This window comes from Arachis ipaensis, chromosome B01 (assembly GCF_000816755.2).
Source record: "Arachis ipaensis cultivar K30076 chromosome B01, Araip1.1, whole genome shotgun sequence".
NCBI classification, from domain to species: Eukaryota; Viridiplantae; Streptophyta; class Magnoliopsida; order Fabales; family Fabaceae; genus Arachis; species Arachis ipaensis.
In genome coordinates, this window is record NC_029785.2 from 118,656,748 (window position 1) to 118,669,892 (window position 13,145).

The 13,145-nt window shown below is 39.0% G+C and overlaps 1 protein-coding gene across 1 annotated transcript; it reads left to right on the plus strand.

The window, feature by feature from the left end:
• On the plus strand, positions 369-4,352 carry LOC107611623. The gene is made up of 7 exons (XM_016313531.1): positions 369-587; positions 669-985; positions 1,072-1,483; positions 1,682-2,609; positions 2,655-2,786; positions 2,941-3,082; positions 3,848-4,352. Exons 1-7 carry the CDS (start codon positions 369-371, stop codon positions 4,350-4,352), a joined length of 2,655 nt encoding a protein of 884 aa, XP_016169017.1.

Genomic DNA, 13,145 nt, shown 5'->3' on the forward strand with positions numbered 1-13,145 from the left:
TTTTGGGATTTTGTTTTACCCATTTTTCAAGGTTCCTAGTATATTATCTTTTTCCACTATTATGTATATATTTTACTATTTAGAGGTCCGTAACACCACACTACCTCTGTTCTATGACTTAAGCGTAAAACTCTGTGTAGTAGGGTGTTACATTATTGTATCAGAGCAATTCATTTCTATAGAGCCTGAGGATGGACTGATTGTGCTTCTGTGCATTCTCTGTGTATGGGTTTATGTGATAGTAGGATATCTAATTGATATATGTGGCATAAACATTCATGAGCATGTATTTGGGACTTAAAGCACTGAACTTGCGATATTGAGACTGATCAACTTGATATCACTTGTTTGGTGTGTATAGGGACCAGATGTCGACTTGCGGACGTGGGCGAGGTAGAGGCAGAATAGGCAATGCTATGCCTGAAGCGTCATGGAATACTCCTAACCCTGTAGACTTCATGGCTGCTTTAGGCAATATGGCAGCAGCAATGCAAGCGACAACTGAAGCCCTGGGAAATCAAATTAATAATGGAAATAATGGCAATAATGGTGATAATGGTCCAATGTCACTTTCTTCCTTCCTGAAAGTTCACCCTCCGACCTTCAGAGGGACCTCGAGTCCTACTGATGCTGATAACTAGATACAGGCTATTGCGCAAGCATTACAGGGTCAGCAGGTTCCTGATAAACAGTGGGTTGAGTTTGGAACCTACCAGCTGCACGGTGAAGCTCAGTATTGGTGGCAGGGCATGAGACGCATTCTGCAGCCTGATGGGCTTGTGATATCTTGGGAGTTGTTCCAAGAGGAATTCTATAAGAAGTATTTCCCCAACTCAGTTAGAAATGCCGAAGAACTTGAATTGCTTCAGCTGAAATTGGGCCAGATGACCATAACTGAGTACACCAGTAAATTTGAGGAATTGTGCCGCTTTTCATGCATCTGTCAGGGAGCTCTTGAGGACTTTGCTGAGTGGAAGTGCATAAAGTATGAAGCGGCCTTCGAAGTGACATACAGAGCTTTGTAGCACCTATAGAGATTCGAGTATTCTCTGAGCTTGTGAATAAGAGCAGGGTGGCTAAGGAGTGTGCGAGGAAGGCTGCAGTAGGAAATGGAAGTATAAGGATGCCATTCCCGAGGACCATAGGGAGGAATTTTGCACCTAGGGGCAGACAGTTTAAGCGTGGCGGCTTTGTCCCTCAGAACAATCAGGAGCAAGGCAACTTCAGGAGGCCTAATACTCTGCAGCTTGACGGGGTTGTGATCTCTTGGGAGTTGTTCCGAGAGGAATTCTATAAGAAGTACTTCCCCAACTCAGTTAGAAATGCCAAAGAACTTGAATTGCTTCAGCTGAAACTGGGCCAGATGACCATTACTGAGTACACCAGTAAATTTGAGGAATTGTGCCGCTTTTCATGCATCTGTCAGGGAGCTCTTGAGGACTTTGCTGAGTGGAAGTGCATAAAGTATGAAGCGGCCTTCGAAGTGACATACAGAGCTTTGTAGCACCTATAGAGATTCGAGTATTCTCTGAGCTTGTGAATAAGAGCAGGGTGGCTGAGGAATGTGTCAAAAGGGCTGTAGTAGAAAAAAGGGAGTATGAGGATGCCATTCCAGAGGACTATAGGGAGGACTTTTGCACCTAGGGGCAGATAGTTTAAGCGTGGTGGCTTTTTCTCTCAGAACAATCAGGGGCAAGGCAACTTCAGAAGGCCTAATACCTATGCTAATCAGGGAAGGAGACAGGGGAAGCAGCCACAGCAGGATGTGAGTTGCCACAGATGTGGTAAGTACCATTCTGGGCCATGCAGGTTTGGGACTGGAGTCTGTTATTCTTGTGGGCAGCCTGGACACTTGGCTAACAGTTGCCCAGAGAAGAAGAGGTATGAGACAGGTAGAGTGCAACAGCCAGGGAGAGTGTACACTACTTCTTTAGTAGGCGCTGAGGGGTCAGAGACACTGATCAGAGGTAACTGTGAGATGGCTGGTAAAACTTTGAATGCCTTGTTTGATTCTGGAGCTTCACATTCTTTTATTGTATTTGAGAAGGCTGATGAGTTAGGATTGAAAATAGTAGTACTAGGGTATAATTTAAAGGTGTATAATGCTACCCATAAGGCTATGGTGATGAGGTTAGGATGCCCCCAAGTTCCTTTTCGAATACAACAGCGTCACTTCATGCATAAACTAATTTGTTTGCCGATGACTGGACTTGATCTCATTTTGGGATTGGACTGGTTATCCAAGAACCATGTTTTACTCTATTGCTCTACAAAAACAGTGTGTTTTATGCCTGAAGACACAGAGGAGACGGTTGTGGTAAATAACTACTTCCTGAATTCCATAACAGTGAACTGTTCTGGGGCCGAATGTCAGGGAATATTGTTGTTAGCTGCGGGTGTTTTGGGTGATGTTCAAAGCTTGGAGAAAATCCCGGTGGTGTGTGAGTTTCCAGAGGTGTTTCCTGATGATATTGAGGAATTTCCACCTAACCGAGAAGTTGAGTTTGCCATTGAGTTAGTACTTAGGGCTGGACCAATCTCGAGTGCTCCTTATAGGATGTCACCTCTAGGAATGGCCGAATTGAAGTCTCAACAGGAGGATTTGTTGGGTAAGAACTTTATCTGACTAAGTGTTTCTCCGTGGGGCACGTCAGTGTTACTAGTGAAGAAGAAAGATGGGAGTATGCGCTTATGTGTTGACTATAGGCAGCTGAATAAGATTATTGTGAAGAATAAATACCCGTTGCCAAGGATTGATGACCTGATGGACCAGTTACAGGGAGCCGGTGTGTTCTCTAAGATTCATATATGATCCGGATACCACCAGATAAGGGGTCAGAGATAAGGATATTCCAAAAACTGCCTTCAGAACGTGCTATGGCCACTATGAATACATAGTGATGTCCTTCGGACTGACTAATGCTTCGGCAATATTCATAGATTACATGAACAAGATTTTTCATCCATATCTAGATAAGTTTGTTGTTGTGTTTATTAACGACATTCTTATCTACTCTAAGACAGAGGATGAGCATGCAGAACACTTGCGAACAGTGCTACAAATCCTGAAGGATAGGAAGTTGTATGCCAAGCTATCCAAGTGTGAGTTCTAGAAGTCTGAAGTGAAATTTCTTGGTCATGTGGTGAGTAAACAAGGAATAGCAGTGGATCCTGCCAAGGTTGAGGCGATGATAAATTGGGAGCGACCGACTTCAGTGACGGAGATCAGGAGTTTCTTAGGCTTAGCAGGTTATTATTAGAGGTTCATTAAAGGGTTTTCACAGCTCGCTTTGCCTTTGACCAAGCTAACTAGGAAGGATGTTCCTTTTGTGTGGACTCCTGAGTGCGAGGAGATTTTACTTACTTTAAAGCAGAGATTAACTACTTCCCCCGTGTTAGTGTTGCCTGAGCTGAGAGAACCATTCGGGGTATACTGTGATGCGTCCTTGAAGGGTTTAGGATGTGTGTTAATGCAGCATCACAAAGCTGTAGCTTATGCCTCACAGCAGTTAAGGCCACATGAAAGAAACTATCCAACTCATGATTTGGAGCTTGCTGACGTTGTCTTTGCTTTAAAAATTTGGAGGCATTATCTCTATGGTGTGAAATTCCAAGTCTTCTCGGACCATAAGAGCTTAAAATACCTATTTGAATAAAAAGAGTTGAATATGCGTCAAAGGAGGTGGATGGAACTCCTAAAGGATTATGACTTCGAGCTGAACTACCATCTGGGAAAGGCGAATGTGGTGGTGGATGCCCTGAGTAGGAAATCCCTATGTGCTACTTGGATGATGCTAAGAGTGGAAGAGTTGCTAAAAGCCTTCTAGGGATTGAAACTGGGAATCAGCGAAGAGTTTGGGACTTTATGCCTAAGCCAGTTACAAATTTCAAGCGACTTCAAGGCTGAACTACTAAAGGCTCATCAGAATGACCAAGAATTATATAATATTTTTCCAACGATTAAGAAAGGCAAGCAATGGAGAGTGTCAGAAGACAAAGATGGGTTGTGGAGGTTCAAGGGTCGAATAATTGTGCCAGATGTTAGGGATTTACGACAGAGCATATTGGAGAAAGCTCACAAGAGCAGGTTCTCCATTCATCCGGGAAGCACCAAGATGTATCAAGATCTAAAGACGATGTTCTGGTGGCCAGGAATGAAAAATGATGTGGCATTACATGTTTCCAAATGCCTAACTTGTCAGAAAGTCAAAATTGAACACCAAAGACCAGCAGGAACCCTTCAACCTTTGGAGATTCCACAGTGGAAATGGGAGAGCATTGCTATGGATTTTGTGTTGGGTTTACCAAGGACTCGAACAGGTTGTAATGCTATTTGGGTGGTTGTAGATTGACTGACCAAGTCACCTCATTTTCTGCCTATTCGGATAAGTTGTACTATGGAGGAGTTGGCGCGGTTATACATAAAGGAGATTGTGAGGTTACATGGCGTACCTTCCACCATTGTATATGATAGGGTTCCTCGCTTTACATCACGATTCTGGGGAGCTTTTCAGCGAGCTTTTGGCACTCAATTGAGCCTAAGTAATGCCTATCATCCTCAGACAGATGGCCAATCAGAGAGAACAATCCAAACCTTGGAAGATATGCTACGAGCTTGTGTTTTGGACCAGCCGGCGAGCTGGGATCGATATATGCCTTTAGTAGAGTTTGCTTATAACAACAGCTATCATGCAAGCATTGGAATGGCTCCGTATGAAGCTTTATATGGAAGAAAATGTCAATCTCCATTATGTTGGTATGAAGCAGGAGAAAAGAGCTTGATAGGGCCTGAAATGATAAGTGAAACCACGGAGAAAATAAAGAAAATCCGTAGTCGAATGCTTGTGGCTCAAAGCCGTCAGAAAAGCTATGCTAACCAAAGGTGGAAGCCTTTAGAGTTTGAGGAAGGAGAACATGTTTTTCTGAAGGTTACTCCGACCACTGGAATAGGGATATCCATCAAAACTAAGAAGTTAAATCCCTGTTACATTGGGCCGTTTGAAATCCTGAAGAGAATTGGACCAGTGGCGTATAGGATCGCTTTACCACCACATCTTTCGAACCTGTATGACGTGTTTCACATATCGCATCTTTGTAAATACACTTTTGATCCTACTCATGTCCTAGAACCAGAATCATTCCAAATGAGAGAAGATCTGACGCTTCCAGTAACTCCGGTTAGGATCGATGATACCAGCATCAAGCGTTTACGCGGAAAAGAGGTTTCTTTGTTGAAAGTAGCTTGGAGCCGGGCTGGAATTGAAGAACATACCTGGGAGCTTGAATCTGAGATGTGGAAAGATTACCCACACCTCTTTTCAGGTAACTCACTCTGAATTTTGATGACAAAATTCCTAATTAGGTGGGTAGGATGTAAACCCTACTAAAATTGGTAAATAACTAGTCAATAATTTGAATTTTAATTTGGAAAATTAAAAATGCAAAACTAATATCAAAATAGGATAGAGCTCTTCAAAATGAGAATTTTGATACTAATTTTGAAAATTTTGGCCCAAAATTGGACCGGACGGGCTGAACCGGTTGAATTGGGACCCAAACCGGGCCCGGGGTCCAACCGGACCCATAACTTAAAAGAAGCACCAGCTTCTTCTTCCTCATTTCATACCCAACGAAGCCTAAGAGATTGGGGAGGAAGAAGAACTCCCTAACCCTCATCAAATAATCTCACTACCATAACTTCTCCGTTTGAGCTCCGATCGCCACACCGTTCACGGCCACGCGTCCAGCTCGTCGAGCTCTACATTTCTATTAAATCAATTTCACCGGAGCTCCATTTTCATTCCAGAATCTCTATCCCCTTTCTATTCTTGAAATTGGAACCCTATAGTGAGATTTTGCCAATTTTGATGTTCTATGTTCGATTTAGCTTGTGGAACATACTAGGTTTGAGTTGCTACGCGTGTGGGAGCGGTAAGGTTTCCCTAAACTTAAATTTAATTTTGCATAATGTAACACCCTACCATTCTTAATCTTATACTTAGGTCATAAGACTGAGATAGTAAGATATTACGACCTCTAAAAATAAAAAATATATATATAAGATAATATTGAAAGAGATACTTAACTAGGGGCCTTGAAAAATGGGTAAAACAAAATACAGAAATAAAGTCCTAACTCTCTTGTAACCTCTATGAGGAACAAAACAATCAAGTTTCTTAGAGAGAAAGCTAAGTAACTAAGTACATATGTACATAAGCTGATAAACCAAAATATCCCAGGGACTACTCTGCTTCAGGAATCCAGACGCCTAGCGAGGAGCCTCTCGACCTATATCTGAAAATAACAACACAGTATGGGGTGAGAACCGGAGGTTCTCAGCATGGTAAAGGTGCCATACATATAATATATAAGGTTCTGAGAATGCCAGAGGCAATCCTAGAACTCCGACACTCTGATTATAATCTTAAAATATTAAACAGAAACCATAAAAGGGTGGTCTTCTAAGAATATCTAAACCCAGCTTAAACCTGACCATAATACTAAGTCTTTTTTCACTATTCCCTATTCCTCCATCTCCGATTAGTTTACACAGACAAATAAGCAAATAAGACAAACACAAGTAACTTACAAGTAATATAGATAACAAGTACAACAGATAGCATGTTCCAATCACGTAGGCATTCCCAAATAGTTCACAAATAAGCAATTCAAACAATATGCACATGATGCATGCCTATCCTATGGCTGTTGATATCAACTGTCGAGTTGCGTAGCGCCAACTTATAACCCAAGTGGGGACAACAAGGTGATGGAACAAGGGCCAAGGCTGACGGTCTGGGCTGGCTGATGTGTCTGCTGGCCTGCCCGTTCCAAGTTGAGAGTTGGGCCCAGGTACCTAGGCAAAAGCCCAGGTCTCTTTGCCTTTAGAATGGAAGGCAATGCATGAGGCTGGTTTCACAGAGCAACGAACACTTCCTTCTTCCAACAGTGGAGGGATAACATTTAGCTTGGGGTATAGCCTTCCCCATGTCAGCTTGGGGTGTTGTCTCTTCTCTCCATGTCAGCTTGAAATTTGTCCCATGGATATTATTGAGCTTGGGGGCATTCTCTTCCCCATGTCATCTTGGGGATTCTCCCCATTTACCCTCATCCATTCATGAAAATGCAGGAACCCTTGCTCATTTAACACTACATCCGGGCACCAATACAGCGGCTCTTGCTCATTTGACACTGTACTCGAGCCATACAGCGCGTTGCTTCCGGGCAACAGCCTAGCTTTAGCGCAATAACGTCTTTGATTCATGTCATGAAGATTTGACTAAGTTTTTATATTGGTTGTTGAAGACCTAACATAACCCTCCTCCTTTATCCGGGCTTTGGACTGGCTATGTACCACAAGTGTAACATAGCCGCCGGAGTTAGAATACAAAATATACATTGAAAATAAATTAAATAATATATATTTATATATAAATACATAATGATTGATTTTGATAGTTAATTTTAGTCTATATGATTAATGTTAAGCCTGTAACAATATTATTTCAAAAAATAAAAAATGAAAAATGTGATAACTTTTCAAGTTTTATTCGACTTAAACTAAATCATTTCCTTTTCTTCTTCCATGTATTTTGTTAGTCGGCTAAAAGGAAAAAGAAAAAGAAAACTGTTCTTTATGTTGTAAAATAAATAAGGAAGATGTACCAAATATAAAATAAAGATGTGTAAATAAAAGACTCTAATATTATACCTAACTCAATAAGAATGATTCATATATATTTATTAATATATATAGTAACGTAAATAGAGAGAGATATATTAATAGTGTAGAAAGAAGGAAGAGAATGTTTATTATTGTGTGGCAGTATAAAGAGAGAAAGAATTGTTATTAATTTTATGTGTACGTATTATCACAAAACCATGCCCTATTTATACTTGTCCAATATTCCCCTTTTCAAACTTCCTTAATATAAAGTCTATCATGGGAAACAAAGCACCGCTCATAGTTAATATTGCACAGCCCAAAGTTAACTTGATTGGAGAGATGGACATTCATACTTATCATAACACTCCCCCTTGAATGTCCATTTAGGATTATTGCCTCATTAAAACTTTACTAAAGAAAAACCCAATGGGAAAAAACCTTAGTGAAGGAAAAATAGTACAATATCCTTTGTGATGGGGACTGCCTCATTAAAAACCTTGTCAAGAAAAACCCAATGGAAAAAAGACCTGACCAAGGAAAAAAGAGTACAGTCTCCCCATCTTGTCGATATCATTTAATATCTCGAAATCGGTGCATCCCAATCTCATGCACCAATCTTTCAAAGGAGAATTTTGAGAGTGACTTTGTGAATAAATCTGCCAGATTGTCACTTAAGCGGATCTGTTGGACATCAATTGTTCCTTGATTTTGAAGATCATGAGTGAAGAAGAATTTGGGAGAAATATGCTTTGTTCTATCACCTTTGATGTATCCACCCTTAAGTTGAACAATGCATGCTGTATTATCTTCAAACAGGACAGTTGGAGCTATCTTATGATCAATCAGTCTACATGATGATAGAATATATTGGATCAAACTCCTGAGCCAAAAATACTCGCGACTTGCTTTATGTATCGCTAGTATTTCGGCATGATTAGAGGATGTTGCAGTAATCGTCTGTTTTGTGGACCTCCATGATATAGCTGTTCCACCATATGTGAACAGGTATCCTGTTTGAGATCTGCCTTTATGTGGATCAGACAAGTATCTAGCATCTGCATAGCCAATTAGTTGTGACTTGGATCCATAGGGATAAAACAATCACATATCAACCGTTCCATAAAGATATCGAAAGATTTGTTTGATTCCACTCCAATGTCTTCTGGTTGGAGATGAACTATATCTTGCTAGTAAATTTACAGCAAATGATATATCAGGTCGTGTATTATTAGCAAGATACATTAGCGTTCCAATGGCACTAAGATATGGTACTTTAGGACCTAGGATATCTTCATTTTTTTCTTTAGGACGGAATTGATCCTTTTCCACATCCAAAGATCTTACAATCATTGGGGTACTCAAGGGATGTGATTTATCCATATAAAATCTTTTCAAGATTTTTTCTGTGTATGTTGTTTGATGAATAAAGATCCCATTTTTTGTATGCTCGATCTGCAGGCCAAGACAAAATTTAGTCTTTCCAAGATCTTTCAACTCAAACTCTTCTTTTAGAATTTTTATAATTGTTGGAATCTCTTCAGGAGTCCCAATGATATTTAAATCATCAACATACACAGCAATTATAATGAATCCAGATGCAGATTTCTTTATGAAAACACATGGACAAATATCATCATTCTTGAATCCACTTTTGGCCAGATACTCAGTAAGACGATTATACCACATTCGTCCAGATTGCTTCAGACCATATAAAGATCTTTGCAATTTAACTAAGTATAATCCCTGTGAATATTCATTCGATGGTTTAGATATTTTTAGTCCTTCAGAGACTTTCATATAGATATCCCGATCTAATGAGCCGTATAAGTAGGCTGTTACCACATCCCTTAAATGCATATGTAGTTTATGATATACAGATAAACTGACCAAATAATGCAATGTTATCGCATCCACTACAGGGGAATACGTTTCTTCATAATCTATACCAGGCCTTTGTGAAAAATCTTGTGCCACAAGTCGGGCTTTATAGCGCACGACTTCATTTTTCTCATTTCGTTTTCTCACAAATACCCATCGGTATCCAACAGGTTTTACATCTTCTGGTGTACGGACTACAGGTCCAAAGATTTCACGTTTTAAAAGTGAGTCTAGCTTAGCCTTCATGGCTTCTTCTCATTTTGGCCAATCATTTCTTTGTCGACATTCTTTGACTGATCTTGGCTCAAGATCCTTACTTTCATGCATGATATTTAATACCACATTATATGCAAATATTTTATTGACAATTGTCTTATTTCAGTCCCATTTCTCTCCTGTAAAGACATAATTTAGCGAGATCTCGTCATTTTCACAATTTTCAGGTACCTAAACGTCTTCTGGCATTAAAACTATATCAGAAATTTGGACAACTGCAGGTGTCTTTACTGTGTCTTTTTCAATAGGAATAGTATTTACCTCTTTTCTTTTTCGAGGATTTTTGTCTTTGGAACCGACAGGCCTGCCACGCTTCTAGCATGTATTTGCTTCGGTAGCAATTTGTCTAACTAGGACATCAATTCGAATTGGTACATTTTTCGCTGGTATATAAGATTTGGTTATCCTCTTTGTATCGAAAAATGCATCAAGCAATTTATTTGCTATTCTTTGCAAATGTATAATCTTTTGAACTTCTAGCTCACATTGCCCTGATCGAGGATATAAATGCATCAAGGATGACGCATTCCAATTAAGTTCCTTTTCAGGAAGCTTATTCTCTCCCCCTAATATTGAAAATTTTGATTCATCAAAATGACAATCCACAAACCGGACTTTAAATATATCTCCAGTTTGTATCTCAAGATACCTCACTATAGAGGGAGAATCATATCCAACATATATCCCCAATTTTCTTTGGGGTTCCATTTTGGTGCGATTAGGTGGTGCAATGGGAACATATATCTCACACCCAAATATTCTTAAATGGGAAATATTTGGCTACTGGCCAAAAGCTAATTGCATAGGAGAGAATGATGGAGAGGATCACGATGGTTCAGAAATTTAGCAAAACAATTTTTTCGTTGGTAGTATAGTCCAAACCAACAAATAATCCTCAAAATCAAAGTTTAATATTTCTAATTCAAATTAATCGAGAGTAATCAAATCTCGGGTCGTTCTCCCTAGGACGCAATCGGAAGTGTTTCTCTTTTGGTTGTGAGGGAAAGGGAGTTTTCAAGCAAGAAATGAAAGATTAAAAAAACTAAGCAATAAAAGAATCAAGAGATGATCAAAATTATAATTAATGCAAGTAAAGAGAAAATGAGATCAAAACTAGTGAAAATGCAAGGAATGCAATAAAGAGCTTTGACTTGGGAATGAGGATCCAAGGAATCCTATCATCGCCATAACCACAACTATGATAATTATGATGAGTTGATCTCACCTAGTCAACCCCAACCATCGAGGAGTAAGTCAAGCAAGCATAATTGACCTTAATCCATAAGTCCTAGCTAACTTACCAAACTAGTTGATAAAAAGCTAGCGTCAATGGAAACAAGAGTCAACTAACTACCCAAGAATTACCACTAAATGTCGGACATTATGACTCTAGTATCCTAGGAACTCAAACCACAAGGCAAGGTGAAAAAATCTACTCAAATTCTAGTGTTGGCATTTTCACAAATACCTTGTGTGCATAAAAGTAAAACATGAGAAAATTGCAAAGTAAAATGGAAACTATAACCAACGATCAACAATACCAAACATAAACAAGCAATCAAACATAAAGGAAGCATGAAACATAAAATTCATCAACCAAAACTTCAAGAAACCCAAAATTTCAATTATAAACAAAGTAACTTGAACCATAAGAAATTAAAGGCAAAAGCAATGCAATTAAAGAGAAGATCAAGAATACTTACAATAAAAGAAGCAAAATCCAAACTTAAAGCTTGCTATAAAATGCTACAATGGAAATGAAAATTAAACCCTAGGAGAGCAAGCTACACTACTCCTACTCCTACTCCTACTCCTAATTACTATGAAAAACTAAACTAAAACCTAATGAAAAGCTCTCCCTTTTGATATGTGTTGAAGTCTCCTTTATATAGCACTCCAAAACAGCATTTCAGCCTTCCAAAAATGAGCCAAGGGCCTCCAAATTCACGCAGCACGTGTTTCATTAATGCAATCACGTGCAGGGACCTATGCGGATGCACAGACGTGTGCGTCCACACACTCGGATGAAAATTGACCTGTGTGTACACACAGGTGCGTGCGTACGCACACATGGAAATTCTCTCTTGTGCGCACGCACACTTCGCTGTGTGTACTTTTCCTTGTTTTCTTCATGTTTTCTCCCTTATACATGCTTTCCTACACTTTTGACTATCCATTCTTGCCTCCAAGGCCTGAAATCACTCACAAACCATATCACGGCATTGAATGGCATAACAGTGTAATTAAATTTCTCATTTCAAGCACAAAATTGCATGTTTTCACATTTAGGATCAAATTGGGGACAAAACATAAAAGTATGCTATTTTGGTGCCTAAGTGTGAGTTAATGTGCTAGAATCTATCTAATTTGAGTCAAATTATATCATCAAATATGGACTCATCAATTCCCCCACACTTAAACCATAGCATGTTCTCATACTAAACCTACAAGGAAGACAATCAAGAGGGGTAATCAACTTATTAAATGTAACTACCTATATGCATGCAAGTATATTATATACTATCTATATATATCTATCTATGTATCCTATAGTTTCCTATTGATTTGGTGAAGACAAGCAATCAAATTTTCAAGCAAGCATATAGACAATTAGGGCTAAGCAAAGAATTAATTCAATGCAAGCAAAAATCTAGAGAATTGATTCAAGTTTCAAAATGAAGCAACTTGCAAGAATATATGATAAGAAGCATGGAAACATAGAGTTGAGTAATTGAACCCTCACTAGGTGTGTATACACTCTAATCACTCGGTGTCTAGGGTTTCAATTCACTCAAATCTCTTCCTAACAATGCTTTCAAGGATTTACTTTTTATCTAACAATCGACAAGTAATTGATGCATGAATGCAATTATCATGAGGACTTATTAGGGTTGTAATGGGGTTAGGGTTAAGGTGGGATAGATATGGCTAAGTGGACTAAAAAGATTGAATCTTTGATTAGCTCAAGTATCCAACTCAACTTATATATATCAACCCACAAAAATGCATTCTTGCCACCCGTTACGTCTTTTCACATATACATTCATGCCTTGGTTCTATTCAAAACACATATGCATTTCTTATTCATTTTTTTCTTTTTCTTTGGGATAACTTTTGTCCCATTTTATTTTTTTTCATTTCATTCATTTTTTGTCTTTTTTCCATTTCTTTTTCTTTTTTCTATGACAAATGCATATGGTTAAAGCAAATTAATACATGAATGTGCACCCATTTTTCTAAATTTTTCAAAGAAATACCCAAATTAAATATTTTCTTTTACTACCAAAGTTTCCCAAAAGATTCCCCCACACTTAAATGAAGCACA

What these genes read in the sequence shown, in the direction of transcription:
- LOC107611623 (XM_016313531.1), top strand. Translation starts at nt 369, where the DNA reads ATGTCGACTTGCGGACGTGGGCGAGGTAGAGGCAGAATAGGCAATGCT. An exon ending in TCAACAGGAGGATTTGTTGG is followed by an intron (nt 2,610 to 2,654) that starts GTAAGAACTTTA and finishes GGGGCACGTCAG; the next exon opens with TGTTACTAGTGAAGAAGAAA. An exon ending in GGACCAGTTACAGGGAGCCG is followed by an intron (nt 2,787 to 2,940) that starts GTGTGTTCTCTA and finishes CAATATTCATAG; the next exon opens with ATTACATGAACAAGATTTTT.